The following is a 17,180-nucleotide window of genomic DNA, read 5'->3' on the forward strand; positions in this document are numbered from 1 at the left end:
TAATGCCATCATAATCTGTGTGAACCTGGCAGTTTGAGAACACACAGTGCTGACAACAGTGGTTAATAACTGGCTTATCCTTCACAATATAATAATATTTGACTAGTGAATTGGGCATTCACTATTCAAATAGGGATAAAATACTTTATCAAATTTTTTTTTTGTAAATGTCACAAGTTCATTAACGCGTTCATCTTGACGTTCTTCCTGTCCTCTCCAGTTGGCCGTCCCTGACCTGGCTGAGTCGGTGAAAGGAGCCGACATCCTCATCTTTGTGGTTCCACACCAGTTCATTGTGAGAGTGTGTGATACCATCAAAGACCACATCAAGAAGGACGCTGTCGGCATGTCTCTCATCAAGGTGAAGTCACCCGCCATCAGCTGGATCACTGATGTTCTCTGATGTTTTAATGCAAGTTTCACGGTCAAATCTCTCCAACAGGGAGTCGACGTTGGACCAAAGGGTCTGAGGCTGATCTCAGAGGTCATCAGAGAGAAACTGGGCATCACCATGACGGTCCTGATGGGCGCCAACATCGCCAATGAGGTCGCCGAGGAGAAGTTCTGTGAAACAACTATTGGTACTCATGGCCAAATTACAATAAAAATAGACATTTATTTAGGAAAAGTGTTGCTTAGAACAGAAACACAGTGAAGAAACTACTAAAACTGGTCTTTTTTAATTTTTTTGCAACAGGATGCGCAGACAAAACTCACGGGCCCATATTAAAAGAGCTGATGCAGACAACAAACTTCCGTGTAACTGTGGTGGAAGAGTCGGACGTTGTGGAGATTTGTGGAGCTCTTAAGGTCAGCTTTGTCCTATAACCCACTCCACTAATTTTCTAAATATTACAAATCATCTCTGGCTGGCACAGAGTCATTTTTTGAATTTCTTTTTCAAATTATGAGGCAATGAAACTCCACATAAAGACATCAAATAGTAGAAAACATGCTCTGGAGAATAATATGATGATATTAAATAATATGAAAAACATGCTCTGGAGAATAATATGATGGTAAAGTTGGGTCATTAAATAAATTTGTTTTATTTCCCTGATGACATTTTTACATCAAAAATTATTGAAAATAATAACAAAAAACTGTGAAAATTAGAAAGTAAATATAAATTGCCATAAAGTTTCTGAGGTCTGAAAAACAAGTTTCCAATTATGTAACTAGAAGAAAAAAATAATTATAATTTTCCAATTTTTATTTTTTATTTTATTCAAGTGACCAGAACAACAAAACAGTACATTTTCATAAATTGCAGTAAACGTTAGCAGTACGTAGCTAGTTTGGCTCTTCTTTTCTTGAACGCAGAACATCGTAGCAGTTGGAGCAGGGTTCTGTGATGGTCTGGGTTTCGGGGACAACACCAAGGCGGCTGTAATCCGCCTGGGCCTGATGGAGATGATTGCCTTTGCTAAATTCTTCTGCTCGGGCTGCGCCGTCTCACCCGCGACCTTCCTGGAGAGCTGCGGCATCGCTGACCTCATCACCACCTGCTACGGTGGACGCAACCGCAAGATCGGGGAAGCATTCGCCAAAACTGGAAAAGTATGAAACAAACACTAAAACTTCATTAACAACCTTTCTCTTTTTTTTTTTTTTTGTAATTATAACATAATTTGACGTTGTTTTGTGTCTCAGACCATTGAGCAGTTAGAGAACGAGCTGCTGAATGGACAGAAGCTTCAAGGTCCTGCAACTGCCAGCGAGGTCCATGAGATCCTGAAACAGAAGAACATGGTGGACAAGTGAGTTCTCATCATGCTCTATTCAAATGTTCACTCTTTGACATGCAGTTTAATGATTGATTGAAGTTGTGATTTGACCATGGTGGGCGGGGGGTTGAAAGCAGAAGTTGACAGGATCGGCCTGAAGCTGGGTTTCTATTGGTCACAGTGTAATCACGATCATATTCGTCATGTTTTAACAATGATTTTCCTTCAAACTGAATCATATCTGTGAAAATGAAAGCTTTTAGATAAGACCTGAAACTGGGAAACAGTAATCCAAACGATCATTTACTGATGTCATTAATCCAGTGAGCACCACCATAGGTTTCCCATTGTCTTTTATTATTATTATTCTTATAAATATTATTATTTATTATTATTATTCTTTGTGCAACCAGCTGAGTGACAGTATTTCTTTACAAACTCGCAATTTTTTTCCATACAGAAATCTGCCTTTAAAGATTGTTCGATTATCCTTCAATCATACTTTTAAAAACATTATGTCCTATTGAAAAGACCCCGAACCAGTGATTGAGACCCAGAGTCTCTTCAGAACATTTTGCATGTATATCTATTGTTCCATAAATGTGCATGATGGATGTCTTCCCATCCTCTGCCTCCAGGTTTCCTCTGTTCACCGCTGTTTACCAGATCTGCTTCAACAGCCACCCAGTGGCGGAGTTCATCAGCTGTTTGCAAAACCACCCAGAGCACATGTGAAAATGAACTGACGCCCGTTTTACTAGACTACAACCCATGTGTTTTACATGGAGGAGAAACACTGGAGAAGACTGTGCCGCACACCAAAGAAACGGTGTCGCTTCCCATCTACCTGAGCTGCCCTGCCACCTACTGTCCATTGTTACTGCCTTTACAGAAGCATACCTTCTTATCAGCACATCACACATGTTTGCATACATTTAGCAAGTCTTAAACATTTCAGGAATTTGACGTACTCTGTCACACGTGGCTGGCGTCACGTGTTACACAATTTCTTGGGTCACATTTACCCACGTATGAACGCACGTGTCAAAGAAATTGCACTGAAAATACAAATTCTGCCAATCCCACTGTAATCCCAGGATTACTGACTACGCAACGAGATTAACTTTGGAATAAAATATTGTTTATGGGTTTTCCTTGTGTCTCCTTTCAATCTGTGAGACTGGTCTGCAGGACACGGTCGTACTACCACAGCCTCACTGCAGCGGCCTCACTGTAACCCGACCTCAGCTCAGCCTGGCTGCCACTCTAAACGCGTCACCTTTACCATTTTCTGCCTCAACCTTTCTCTGCGGCCGTGACCTGCCGTGGACACAGAGCCCCTCATGGCAGGATGTGTCAGCGGTCGGTGATATCTTCCTGGATTCACTGTATTTCATTGTGTTCTTTATATTCCTCTCTGAATGTCCAGATATCTCACCACTGCTCGGGCCAAGCTGTAATGACAAGGGTGTCAACCATGAGACCGATTGTTTAATTAAAGAAAGCACTCTCCCCTGATAACGTACTGTAACTTGTTAAGCCCCCCTCGTCCCCCCACTGACTTCATTTTCATAGAATTATTCGGCTCATTTGCTCACGAACAGCCCTGGACTGTGAAGGTACATCATTTACCACTGCTTTAATATTGGATTCCCTGGCTGAAAATCCCTCACATAGTTACTGAGTCAAGAGTCCAGTCAAATTTCTAATAATATCTCGCTCCAAAGGGGCAAATGTCCATCTATAATTAGACACTGGGCAGCAATAGATCTTGGCCATCCCTGCCCCGCTTCACAGATGGAGAGATGCCTCTTTGTGAAACTTTATACAGTACTATTGTGCTTTTGTTGTTTGACAGCTACATTGTTTTTCCTTCTTTTTTTTTTGAGGTAACTTGGTTTTTTACATTCATTTTCAGTGCAACACATCTCTTGGTTCTACATTTATATTACATTTATGCATTTAGCAGACGCTAACTCCGCAGGACTCTCTGTTTCCGAGGCAGGCGTGCTAACCGCTTCGCTATGTAACCGCGTTCTATTTTTTTCTCTTATAATTTTGAATATTAAATCTTAAGTAGGCTTAAAGAGAGTAACACGAGAAATTATATTCCACTTTAGCTAAGCTTTCAAGCGGGCATATCCAAACAGAAGCCCGGGGCCTCATGCAGCCCAGGCCCAACCTCAGAGTGGCCCAGTCTGTGGTCATTCTAGGAATATAGAGAGAAGCTGAAAGATTGGCTTGTAATGGTAGATTTTTTTTACGTAAAACACACCATTAATGCTAACACTCCTGTGACCCAAAGTGTTAACAGTTTACTTTACACATCCTTCTTAACGCGATCATAAATGGTTTATTAATTTTTTAAATGTTAAATTACAGATTAAGATATATGTAAACTACCAGCACCCTTCAGTGGACGAAGGCGGTTTGTTTTTAAAAGAACGCAGTAAGTGTTGAGAACTATCCCTAAATCTACACTATCAGGTGTAATACCTTAACTGGTCACATGGAGGAGCCGCGTTACCGTCACAAGCTCAACAATTACCGTTCGTTATTTTTTATCTGTTTTTGCGACGGCGTCAAAAAAAGGATAACCCGTCTGTTATCAAGTTAAAACGTGTCGTCTTTTTTTAAAGTGTAAATAAATTGTGAGCATTTTGTCTCTTCGATTTGTATTGAAGCGCGAGGCAACAGCGAGATTGATAGCAATATGGAACCATCCTTCGGCGAGGGAGGGACTGTTCTCTTCCTCAATCCTGTCCTCATCTCTGGGCGGCAGCCGAGATACGCCAAGCCAGCCGACAGCACCGAGACAGCACCGGTGGCAGAGCTGTTTTCTTTTCAAAATTATGAATTAGTTAATTACTTAAAAATAAATGCTGCGCAGATGCTACTGTAGTAATTACACTTAAACTTCAAACAACTTTATATATATATATTGGTTTTTTTTTATTTAGTCATGTTTCTAAAATATGCAATCCCCCAATAGTGGGTATTTTTGATTAAACCTTGATTTGAAGTTATCGTTACATACAAAATTTAATAAACTTATATATATAATATATAATAATAATAATAATGTTCGTCGTTGTGTACCTTAAAATATATATGGAGAGTGTTGAGAATCTTATTTTGAAACACAAGTCGGAAGCGGAATGATTCGTCCAAGGTACTCGGCGCTGGTGCAGTAAAGTTGAGTGTGGCGAGACTGAGACGATTCATCCTGTGGCGAAGACAAGAAGAGGTGATATTCAAGTTTTTTTTTAAATTACTTTCTTTGGTAAAACAGAGCAGAATTCTTCGAGCCAGGCCGAGACAGGGACTCTCGTGAAACATGGCTGCTCTTTCAGCCTGGTTTTGGAACGAAAGGTTTTGGCTGCCACACAACGTAACCTGGGCGGATCTGGAGGACCCAGCGCCCGGGGTGGAGTATCCTAAAGTTGGGCACTTGTTTACAGCCTTCCCGCTTGCACTGGGAATCTTCGCTTTCAGGATATTCTTTGAGAGGTTGGTTTTTTACTGCTAGTCTCCATTGTATCTTAAAATGTGTGGATACTCGTCCTTAAATGTTTTGAATTCACGGAAGTTATACAGAGAAATGATGGGTTCTTGGTGGACCTGTTGGTGACTATGTTTAAATTAAGCAATTTTAAAAAGGTTTATATCAGAAAAACCCATTCACATTATCACTTCACTGCAGCCTGTTTAGTCATTCTGTCCTATTTAACAGACAGGCTTATTTCTATTTATTTCTAACCACACTCCTGTTACAGTGAATGTGTCACGAAATCCACCTGTTATAATGGTATCCACTGTTTTGCCATTTTGTCTTCTTATACACATATTAGTGCCACATACACACATACAGTACCCACGTATGGGACACTGCATTCAAATGATGATGGTCCATTTAGTTCTCTGCTTGTCTCTCTGCTCTTGTGAAGACATTTGTGGACACAGTCCATTAGCCCTTATTCCAGAATATTAAAGCTAATCCCCCCCCAACAACTAACAAACAAATATGCAGTTATAAAAAATAAAAGCTTTCATTCTATTTTAATGAGCTTCTATAAATGAAAAGTGATGTTTTATTTGCAATGATGAATCCATCTGTTTGAATTTTCTTTTTCTTTAATTAGGCCTGCACGATATGAGCAAAACGTGTGATGTGCAGTGACGCTCCTTAGTATTGTGATGACAACATGATTTGTGATAAACAAGATAATATCGTAGTTTGAATACAGTACCTCTCTTTCAGATTTTTCAGCTTTAATAGGTTCCCCGCTCTTAGGTACTCTCAAATAACTGAATAGATGGTGACAATTAAATAGGAAAATAGAAAAAATATTTTGTGTATGCCTTTTGAACGAAAGCAACGTAACATTATTTAGATATGTTATTAATATATCTATATTATTAGTATTAGAAAAATAAATTTAAGTTTGATTTCCCTGCTGTCAACAAAACATCTCTTGAATTGAAATAATCTTAGACAATGAAATAATCTTAAAACACCATACAGTGACACAATAGCAACATCAGGAAAACTAAATCTGTGATGGCACCACATCAATCATAGGTTGATATAGCTAGACTATATCTGTGTCTGGTCACAGTATTAATGGGCATCGTATCTGTAGCATATCCCACAGAAGGACGGCCGTACTCTTTGACCGGGGATTTCAGTTTTATTGAAAATCCTAAAACAAAGTGCTGGTTTTGAATAAACAAAAATACACCATATCAACTACATTGCCACAGATCACCATAGCACAGAGATTACTATCACACAGAGTGTTTCAACAGCCGCTCTGCACCCTGGCCTTTGCCATTCTCTTTACTCCTTTGCAAACATGCAATGTGTTAATTGTGAAAGTTCACATCGCAAAGACAAAGTAAAAAAATACAATTAACCGTGCAAGCTTAATGGCAATGTTTTTTTAATGGGGGGTGCAGTGTAGGTGTGAGGCCATGAAGGATCAGCAGAAGAGGTCCGATGGCCTGAGATCACGTAGTTTCATTGAAAAACTGCATGTTTCTCCTTTCACTGTCTTCATCTTTTATGGTTTTAGCCACAAGTCCCTGTTTTCTGTTCTACAAAATAAGAGATGCACAACGCATCAAAATTAAAAAGGAGAGAAAATAATCAAATTTTTCATTTGTGAGGACACAGTGGGAATGTCATTTTAGTAAAGTTGAAAATATTGTTGCAAAATGACAGCTATTGTAGTTGTTGAGAAGAACGTCATGTTCTTAAAAATGTATCCTGACAGCAGCACCAGGCAACATGCTGTCCACCGGGAAGGTTAGCAGGCAGTGATAATTGGGATAACACAACTCCATAAACCTCCTATCTGAACTGTCTTTTGTGTTATTTGTTATTATACTACAAGTGGGATTCTGACAGTAATGGCACATGTATTTTATTCTTACAAATATATAATTTGGTGCTGTTTCCTACTGCAAGTGTGAAAGTAAAGGTATTGCTATTTATGATAAAAAAACCAAACCCAGACCTGTTAAGAAGTGATGCAACTCAACCTCCAACTGTCAATAAAGCTAGAACAAAGAGCGGGTTAGCAGGATTAGTTCTTAGTCTACGTACGGGCCAACTCTCCCCCTCCCCTCCTCCTCATCCTCCGTACATACTGCCATTAGCCGCTACTGTATCGTCTGTCTCAAAGGTAAGAACTTAACTTTAAACCACATTTTATTTTATATCACAGGAATCCTTATATACTATAATTTTGTTTGTATGTGTGTCTCTATAGCAATTAAAACCATGTTTTTTCCATTGTTATTAGCACTAATAAGGGAGTTTTTTGGAAGACTGGAATGGATACATTTTTTTTTCTGTTAATTCATATGGGAAAAAATTATTCAAGATACGAGAATCTCGAGTTACGAGCTTGGTCCTGGAATGAATTATGCTTGTATCTCAAGGTTCCAATCGATTCCAACTGTAATAGTACGCGGTGCAGTAAAACTGGGTTTTCATCACTCATTTGACTGCAGGTTTGAGAAGTTGTAAAAGCTGTATGATTATTGACCTGGTCCTCTTCTTCATATAGAGATAAGGCTTTTCTCTACTATCTACTGTTACAGTAATAAAGAGAGGTGTGGAATTTCCAGCTGAGGTAATATGAATGAAGCTGGCTCTGTGTAGTGTCACAGTATTAGAGGTGGGGCAATCCCACCATTAAATCCTGATTCTTCTTGTGGAAGAAGGGTGTTGCAGTCTTTTGAAATTCTTCATCTCTGGTTAAAGTACCGTCAGTACTAGACTGTTCTACAAATGTCGATCCTGGTCGATGCACAACTACTGGGGCGATGGGTGTGCATTGAGCATGTTGTTCCACATACACTATGTTAATGGGCGAAAGCACATGATTTAATATCAGGCAGTGCGATTGTGTCTGAGGCGATTAGGCTTGTTCGGTATACCTGTACCAAATAGGTACTGCGGTACCAAAGCATTATTGGCAAATTACTGGTACTTGTTATTTTAACCACTTTGTGCCGATTGCTCCACTGTCCTGTTGCTCTTTGTCCTCCACTCACAATTAGCTGCCCTTGACACACGCGTCGCAATCGATAGCGAATTTGACAACGTGGCTGCAACAGCTCCTTCTGTGAACTAATAGTCAGCCCTCTGATCAACACGATGTAATCATTACTGAGCAGCTGTTGCTCAGAAACATGACACTGACTTCGCTAAACATTTAAAGGAAAGCACGCCAATCTGCATAAGGAAATTAAGGACAGACAGGTTAGCACCAATGGAATAAACATGGATTCAGTGCTTTTGGTGTGAACGCACCATAAGAACGGGTTTTAGATGTTGTCCTCTTGAATGATTGAATGATTCCCTAATTAGCCCACAACCTGTGGATCAGCCCTTTGTCTTCTGATGGGGCTAACTGACTCAAAGTGTGAAATGTAAATTAGTTGCATCAACACAAACGTTGATGCATTCAGCTGTGGGTCCGATGTTGCCAGTTATTCTCCCGGGACAGTGACTCACTTGTGCCATCTCTCATGGCTGTTTGGCATTTGTCACGTAGTCCATGGTTTGCATTCATGCAAAGTCTCTCTGTTTTCATGGCACAAAAGAAACCCCCCCCCAAAAAAAATGTTTTTTTCAATCTCAGTAAAAGCACTGAAATGTATGTGCCAGTGTACCATGATAATGTCTGAAGAATAAAGCTGCTTGTGTGTGGTGTTAAATGTAACCGTTAACGTGACACCAAATCTAAATTCTCCCTCTACGTGGCTAAACCCTACCATGGCATCAGGCATCGGTGTATTTTATTCAGGGTCAAATAGCTTTAAGTAAGAGCAATCAGATATCGGAGGTGTCCCTGGAGCTATCTCCTGAGACACCTCTGATATCTGATTGCTGGGACATCTACCTCAGTTGCCGAAGGTGTCCATCTCTGATAGGAGAACCACGGTTCATGGAACTTTACACCATGGCTTGAATTCAGAGTCGTCCGTCTGCTCTGCTGTGCTGTCGGACTTTCTCACACTGCATTCTAACATGAACACTAACCCGCAAACTGTGTTCAGGCCCCTCGTGTTGGGGAGATGTGAACAGTCAGAGCCACAGCAGGAAGTGGTTCAGCTGCACCTCCACCTGGGGAGTCATGATCTGAGTGTCAGTCAACGCGTAAGCCTTCTTATTCATAATGAACAACTTTTTCAATGGACTGCCCCTCCTTGATGTGCTAATCAGTCACACGAGCACCTCCAGTCAAAGACCTATTACTATTACACCCAGGTGGATTACAGCGCATCACAGAAAGTCTTTCTTGTCCGGGCCAATCAGACTCTTCAACTCCACCCACTCATTATTATTACATCTACTGGACAATTTCTCAAAACTCTGATTCATCTGATCAATATGCATGTATTAGTTAGATGTACTGTGCAATGTATTGAAAACGTATTCAATATTAGTATTCAAATTTAGTGTTATCTTAAAAACATAAATTAATTTATGAAATATATATTTACATGGCTGTTTGGCATTTGTCACGTAGTCCATGGTTTGCATTCATGCAAAGTCTCTCTGTTTTCATGGCACAAAAGAAACCCCCCCCCAAAAAAAATGTTTTTTTCAATCTCAGTAAAAGCACTGAAATGTATGTGCCAGTGTACCATGATAATGTCTGAAGAATAAAGCTGCTTGTGTGTGGTGTTAAATGTAACCGTTAACGTGACACCAAATCTAAATTCTCCCTCTACGTGGCTAAACCCTACCATGGCATCAGGCATCGGTGTATTTTATTCAGGGTCAAATAGCTTTAAGTAAGAGCAATCAGATATCGGAGGTGTCCCTGGAGCTATCTCCTGAGACACCTCTGATATCTGATTGCTGGGACATCTACCTCAGTTGCCGAAGGTGTCCATCTCTGATAGGAGAACCACGGTTCATGGAACTTTACACCATGGCTTGAATTCAGAGTCGTCCGTCTGCTCTGCTGTGCTGTCGGACTTTCTCACACTGCATTCTAACATGAACACTAACCCGCAAACTGTGTTCAGGCCCCTCGTGTTGGGGAGATGTGAACAGTCAGAGCCACAGCAGGAAGTGGTTCAGCTGCACCTCCACCTGGGGAGTCATGATCTGAGTGTCAGTCAACGCGTAAGCCTTCTTATTCATAATGAACAACTTTTTCAATGGACTGCCCCTCCTTGATGTGCTAATCAGTCACACGAGCACCTCCAGTCAAAGACCTATTACTATTACACCCAGGTGGATTACAGCGCATCACAGAAAGTCTTTCTTGTCCGGGCCAATCAGACTCTTCAACTCCACCCACTCATTATTATTACATCTACTGGACAATTTCTCAAAACTCTGATTCATCTGATCAATATGCATGTATTAGTTAGATGTACTGTGCAATGTATTGAAAACGTATTCAATATTAGTATTCAAATTTAGTGTTATCTTAAAAACATAAATTAATTTATGAAATATATATTTAAAATATTTAAGAAATATATATATATATATTATGTATATTTTGCACTTATTCATCAGATTGATAGCTTTCATATGATCTTTGCCTCCCAGCGTTTGCACCAGTGAACAGCTGCATATGTGGCGTGGAAATATCTGGCCACATATTTCCTTTTTTGTGGCCCACAGTCTCTCTCTCATCGTAGTCATTTCAGTCCATTTTTATACATGCTCACACACTTTAAGAAGAGTTAATCCGCTCATGTAACGCAAAAGAAACAATACAGACGCTGCTCAGAATGTGAGCGCACGCGGGCCTGTGCACCACGGCAGCATTGTACCAGAAATTCCTTCGTTCTGGACCAGTTTCTGCTTGTTTGATTACAATCATTCCTTCGCTCTTGGCAGCGACTTTGTGGATGAGAGCAGTCAGTCTGTTGTGTGTGCATGTGTGTGTGTGTGGATTGAGGCCTTTCTTAATCTGTCATGAGTCATGAGTGGACGTGGGATTATTTGTGTGCAGTCTTTCCTTCTAGTCAGCTGTTGGGTGTTCATTATATTTCCTGCCTAATTAACATCATGCTGTGTTGTTGACTCTCTGATATTATATGACAGTGAGTCAGTCTATTTCTGCCAAGGATAATTGAGCATTTTTGTCCCCAGGGCCACGTTTCTCAGGATACTTTGTCCCGGTTTTATGGTTGTATGCAGCATTTTGTTTTTCTGAATGGAGACCACACCTCCTCTACTCCATTATAACAGAAAATGTGTATGAGAAGTGTTGGTGTGGGTGAAGTGGTCCAACCCGAGCAGGGACGTTGGATGCTTTACGTAAATAGCGTAGCTTGTGTTGTTGGCCTTTTCCCCCCTGCTGTTCATGCACAGTGGTAATTCACGCTGCTGTTTGTCATGAATACTGGTAACTTGACTGTATTTGTGTTTCTTGTGTAAAGTAATCATGAATCTTTTCTTAGGAAGCTTAAGGCCTCACCTTATGGTTGGTCAGAGACCATTTAAACTTCATATCCTGCCTGGCTCTGACCTTTGACGTTTCATTGGTCGAGGTGTTTACTACAGGCTCGTTAAAAAGGGATCTACATTCAAGGTGCACTAAAACCATGAGATGAGAATCGTGAGGGCGGATTGTTCTGAGTAATGTTTAACATTACGGGCTACATTCTGTCTAACTTCACTGCAGGAAAGGGTGTCACATTTTGTCAAAATATGAATTGAAATGACCTCCAAACACACGCAGTAGGAGTCGTCTTTAAAAAAGATTAAAAATTAACTCAGTTTTTTAAAGCTGTTGTCATATTAACTGAAATGCAATGGAGACTGATGAGTATGAGATATCTCTCTGTAAAGCAGTTTTTGTTTTGTTTTTGTAAATTAAGCCTGACTTCGTCCTGCAGAAATAGTCTGTAGAGTTCCCCGATAACAAATGTCACCATTAAACAAACACATGCCACTGATACCAAGGCTCCCTGCTCCACTGACCACGACAGTGTATGTGCCTTAAACACTGCACAGCGAGCAGCCTTTGATCGGCCCAGCAGTCACTGCTTTAAACTAAATACCACTCCAGGAGATGGAAAGCAGAACACTGAGTCCGAGAGGTAAATCTGGTTTGTGTAGAGAGGCAATAAAACAGGGAGGACCAGAACTGTGAGTAGTTTTATGTCAGACAAAAGACACTTTTCACAGTTCACAAACAAACACAATGGCTGATGGTATTTTGTAATCAGTGTCAAATCCCCACTGACAGGGAAATTCTACCAGATTGTTTTGGTTCTGCAGCTGAAAATAATAAGAATCACAGCACAACGATGCAGAGGTTCAGTTTCAAATTATGGAGTGCGAAATATTTAGATTTGGTCTGAATAGCAATTACTATAACTGCAACACCAAATCAACATTTTTTATAAACAAAGATTGCAAAATGTACAATGTACAATACTACACCAGCGACCGTTTGGCACCAAGCCACAGAGAGGAAAGTAAACAGCGTTTGCATTGTATTTAATACAGGGGTGTGTACTGGCAAGAACCTGGCGATGTGACACGTATCACGATACAGGGCAGCAATACAATATATTGCGATATACTGGAATACTACAAGCATGACAATATATTGAGGGTTTTTTTTTTGATTGTAGGAAAACTGGAACAGAGGGATCTACATTTGTATAAACAAAAACTAAGATTGACTCAAAGTCTCAAATACTTGTATAAATATATATATATAATATGCATAAATAAATAAATATATGCAGTCCCTGAGCAAATAAATATAACTTTTTCTGCAATATCAACTGTCATTAGCTTGCATAAAGAAAAATGGTTTAAACGCAACACCAAAATGGACCAACTCCATAAATATGAATATTAGCATGTTAATGGTTGATTTAAAAAAAAAAATCGATGCAGTGCTGTAGAATATCTATACGGTACTGTGAAACAAAATATTGCGATTTTTCCGTGTATTTAAATTTTCTTACTTCTAATTAAATATCAGTGATTTATTTCAAAAGAAATGCTCACATTCACAAAAACCCCAATTTCTTTTTCTTTTTTGTTTGTTTTGCATCAACAGGATTTGAAAAGGTTGATCTCAACCATGTTTGCATTGTTAAATATTAACCTGTTATAGTATTATCTTATGTTTAAGTGTGGTCATGTGCCGTGCTGAAGGCACTAGATGTTTTTATTTTACAATGACAGTATGGAGAGAGAGAGACAGAGAGAAAGAGAGAGAGAGAGAGAGAAAGTGTTTTCTCCACTGGGTAAACTTTAGCCAGACTTGGGAACATGTTGCTTTATGAGTTTTATGGCAGAATGACACTAAGACAACCCACTGTATACTGTAGTTCACTGGGAAGTCTTTTTCACCTTGGCCTGAAGACATTTAGACAGCAGGGTGTGGAGTGTCCTTGTCTGTGACCCTTCATTTATCGCAATTTATCCTACAGCTCTGCTTCAGTAATTCTAAAACTGGAATTAATTCAGAAGAAATAAGCTCATGTGTTTCATTAATTAAAGTCTGCCTTTAATCTGTATATTTGACTCTACGTCAACAAATACCTGACTCCTGATCCTTCTTGAATCACAACTGCACAACCGGCCTCGTGGATTTAGAACCTGTCTTTTTCTAGGTGGAGCTCAACATTTTTTCTCCTCCGTTTTCTGGTCCTTACTTTCAAGAAAACTCATCAGTCCAGGTGTAGATTTGACAGGGTGACAAGTTCACACGAATCTTTTCTTGTGTGACGTTTTACAGCAGCTGCACCGACACGGCACAGTGTTGTAAATGATTTATTAGGGCAATATTTAAATGGCAACATTTTTCAGTGATAAAAGGTTGGAGAGCCGACATGTTTGTCTGTGTATACGGTATGAAAAGAATCACAGATTTAAGCAACAACTTAGGCCTGTTCACACTCATACCAGAGTGAGGGTGAGTCACAGGTCAGCGCAATTTTCCCGAGTAACAATTGAACTGCCTTGTTTTCTTCAGAAATGCACAAACCAAATCCAAACAGCTTAACAATGGCTGAGAGAAAAAAATAAAAAATAAATTCTTCGTGTTTTGCGTGGGGATAATTTAAACCAGAACTCCGCTTTATCGCTACAAATCATCTCTCTGCTGTACTTTACGTCAATGCTTTTATTCATTGTGAAGCACGAACTGCAGGCCACGGTCACATGAGGTCATAATGTTCCCATAATGAGGACTGCATCGCAGAAGCACTGGGGATTTTCAGGAGCTCTCTGTGACCCGCTCTTTGTGCTGTCGTTTATCCATTCTGAGCTGTCAGTTTGCCAGAGCGATCAAACACATAACCACATGGTTTTATTGTCCGTTTCCTGTGGAAAAAACACTGCGGGGAGACAGAGACAATGAAGCATGGCACAGCCAGAACGGGACGAGACGCGAGGGGAGAACAAGTTCGTAAACCTACATCTACAGATAACGAAACCAGTCATAGTCCTGAACTGACAGATAACGAAACCAGTCATAGTCCTGAATTTAGCAGACCATTTAAGTGACTTATTTACATTTATGCATTTAGCAGACGATTTAAGTGACTTACAAGAGGAGGATGAACAATCAGGTTACATAGAGGAACTCTTGAAAGGAGACCAGTGCTTAGGAAACAGCAGAAGTGGAAACAAGTGTAGAAGGAGATAGTGGAGGGTAAGGGTAGAGGAGGACAGGCCCAAGTATGGCTCGAGAGTCCAAATCTACTTCATCTCTAGGTCTTATACAGTCCTCAAAGATGTTTTTAATGTAATTAGGCTTCACCTATTTTAAATTTCAAACAAACTTTGCATTATCGCCACCTACTGGGCTGGATTGTGTGCATCGGTGAGATGCTCAGAAAGGTGTGATCATTTTGATCAGCATGTTATTTTTTTTCTTTTTCTTTTGTAATTACCTTCTGCATTACTTCAATTACACACACGTCATAAACCTATTAACAGTCGAATGAATTGCCAAGAACGTGCTTTGATCAAATCAAAAGGCTAACACTTGTTGTAACTCTGTTTTAGATCATAATTGTTGGTTGAAACCACAAATCCTTATGTGATACCCTTGAAATAAATGATTGAGTGATCATGTTCAAAAATCTCATTCATTCCTAACATCGTGTTCTGTGTTGCAGATTTATCGCCAGCACCTGTGCCCGGAGTCTCCATCTTCAACCAGATGTGGTGAGAAAAGCTCAGCCCAATGCAGTTCTGGAGAAGGTTTTCACATCCATCACAAAGGTCTCACCTTCTTTTTCTCTCACTTAATCATAAACAATAACTCAGACGAGGCAGTGGCATGTTGGAATGAAAGACATTTCTAAAGTGACACTTTCAGTCTCCTGTGTTCCTTCTTCAGGAATGTTGCCTTTCTCTGAGGCAGTTATGATCTAATTATCTTATTAGCTGATTGGTGGAGCTCAGCTCGTCAACAGCAGAGCAATTCGTCAGGCGTCACCAGAGTCAGATTTCAGGGAGAGATTTACTGTAACAAGGAGCATGTGTAGATGGAAATGTTTTAACCGTAAATCGATTAAAGGAGTTGGTTTAGAGTCAGTTGATCTAGAAGAGGGGTCACTGATTATACTTGTATAAGGGCCTTGGGAGTCGAACACAAATAAAGTGGAATAAAAATCACATTTTTTTTCTAACATTATTATGTGTTGTCTATTTTGGAATCTAGTAGCGGGCTAGATTAGACAATAAGACGATATTCAGGATGCGTCAGTTGATCATCACTGCTGTTTAGAAAATACTAATCACAGCAGCTACTGTGACAGTTGTGACCTTTTGTAGTTAAAAATCTAAACTTGCTTCTCTGCTGAAGTTGTTTTCACTTTTGAAACAGCATGATGCTGCTGTTAAGCCATGCTCATCATATCAACGTGGCATCATTACTGTCCATAAACCTCTGAAAAAAACCCATGGTTCCATCCTCGTTCAGTTTCAGTGTTATGGCAGACAACAATACCCTCCTTTACTGGCAGCACCATCACAAAAATAAAGCCAGCGTCAGCAGTAACAGCCAACATTTTTATGGGCTATAAAAGACCCAGACGTTGATCTTTCCTAAACCGCCACCTGCGGGTTGAGGATATTTATTATTATTTCCAGTACATTAACAGTGACAAGTAGATTATTTCTGTGTGTCTGCTCCATTCTGAAGCACAGGCGGAAGTAATGAAGTAGTGGTGGGTCGCTGATGCTTAATGAACACAGCGGGAAAACCCTGCAGTGCAACAAATCCTGTGTGTGACTGACAGGTGTGTGCGTGCAGCTCTCACCAGCACTGATTACACGATAAGAGGAGCGAACAACAGCAGGGACACAAGCTGAAGAGCAGCTGGTTTTTTTTTTTTTTTGTTGTTGTTGTTTTTAAATAAATAAAAGTGTTATCAAAGCTGCTGCCGTCGTCACACCACTGATACTTTGACACACGCTGCTCCAAGTGCTCTACAGATGACGCCACGTGTCATTATTATTCTTTTTAGCCTGGTTCAAGGCGTGACTGATTAACAGTTGGAGCTCAGACGTGTGAGTAAACTATTGTCGCTCCTATAACAGTTACAGTCGGTTATACTGTCCTTTTGACAGCCGCCGTCCACTGTTTGTAAAAGCCGCGGGGTCAGACTGCAGTCACGATGTTTGCATAAGTTATTACGGAGAGTCAGGGGAAGGCTAAAGTTAGCATTTTCACAGAGTTCCCAGTACATACACAAAGCAAAAAAAAAAAAACAACCAATTGCGTCACGTGTTAAAAATGAGCAGAGCCAGGGCTGCGTCACTGTGTGTGTGTGTGTGTGTTGAGAGTCAAATTAATTTACTTTTTCACCGGAGCCTGTTAATCTGGTTGGCAAGACAAAGAAAGCTTGACAAAGAAGAGATTAAATAGATAATCACGTTTCGGTTTCTTTTTTTTTTTTTTCCGGTAGGGGATAGTATTTTGCTAATGT

The 17,180-nt window shown here is 40.1% G+C and overlaps 2 protein-coding genes across 2 annotated transcripts in view; both read left to right on the top strand.

The window, feature by feature from the left end:
* Positions 1-2,878, top strand: part of LOC103386748 (glycerol-3-phosphate dehydrogenase [NAD(+)], cytoplasmic) — a 6,633-nt gene extending 3,755 nt beyond the window's left edge. Inside the window, exons 3-8 of the mRNA XM_008321157.3 lie at positions 221-361; positions 443-581; positions 698-810; positions 1,324-1,560; positions 1,654-1,760; positions 2,366-2,878. Of these exons, the coding sequence (XP_008319379.1) occupies positions 221-361; positions 443-581; positions 698-810; positions 1,324-1,560; positions 1,654-1,760; positions 2,366-2,462 (834 nt within the window). The 3' untranslated portion in view covers positions 2,463-2,878. The remainder of the gene's footprint in view (positions 1-220; positions 362-442; positions 582-697; positions 811-1,323; positions 1,561-1,653; positions 1,761-2,365) is intronic.
* Positions 2,879-4,880: 2,002 nt separating this feature from the next.
* cers5 (ceramide synthase 5) overlaps positions 4,881-17,180 on the top strand; it is a 22,215-nt gene continuing 9,915 nt past the window's right edge. The window contains exons 1-2 of the mRNA XM_008321155.3: positions 4,881-5,237; positions 15,363-15,468. Coding sequence (XP_008319377.1) covers positions 5,065-5,237; positions 15,363-15,468 — 279 coding nt within the window. The 5' untranslated portion in view covers positions 4,881-5,064. The remainder of the gene's footprint in view (positions 5,238-15,362; positions 15,469-17,180) is intronic.

Source organism: Cynoglossus semilaevis, chromosome 11, assembly GCF_000523025.1.
Source record: "Cynoglossus semilaevis isolate Cse_v1.0 chromosome 11, Cse_v1.0, whole genome shotgun sequence".
In the NCBI taxonomy this organism is placed as follows: Eukaryota; Metazoa; Chordata; class Actinopteri; order Pleuronectiformes; family Cynoglossidae; genus Cynoglossus; species Cynoglossus semilaevis.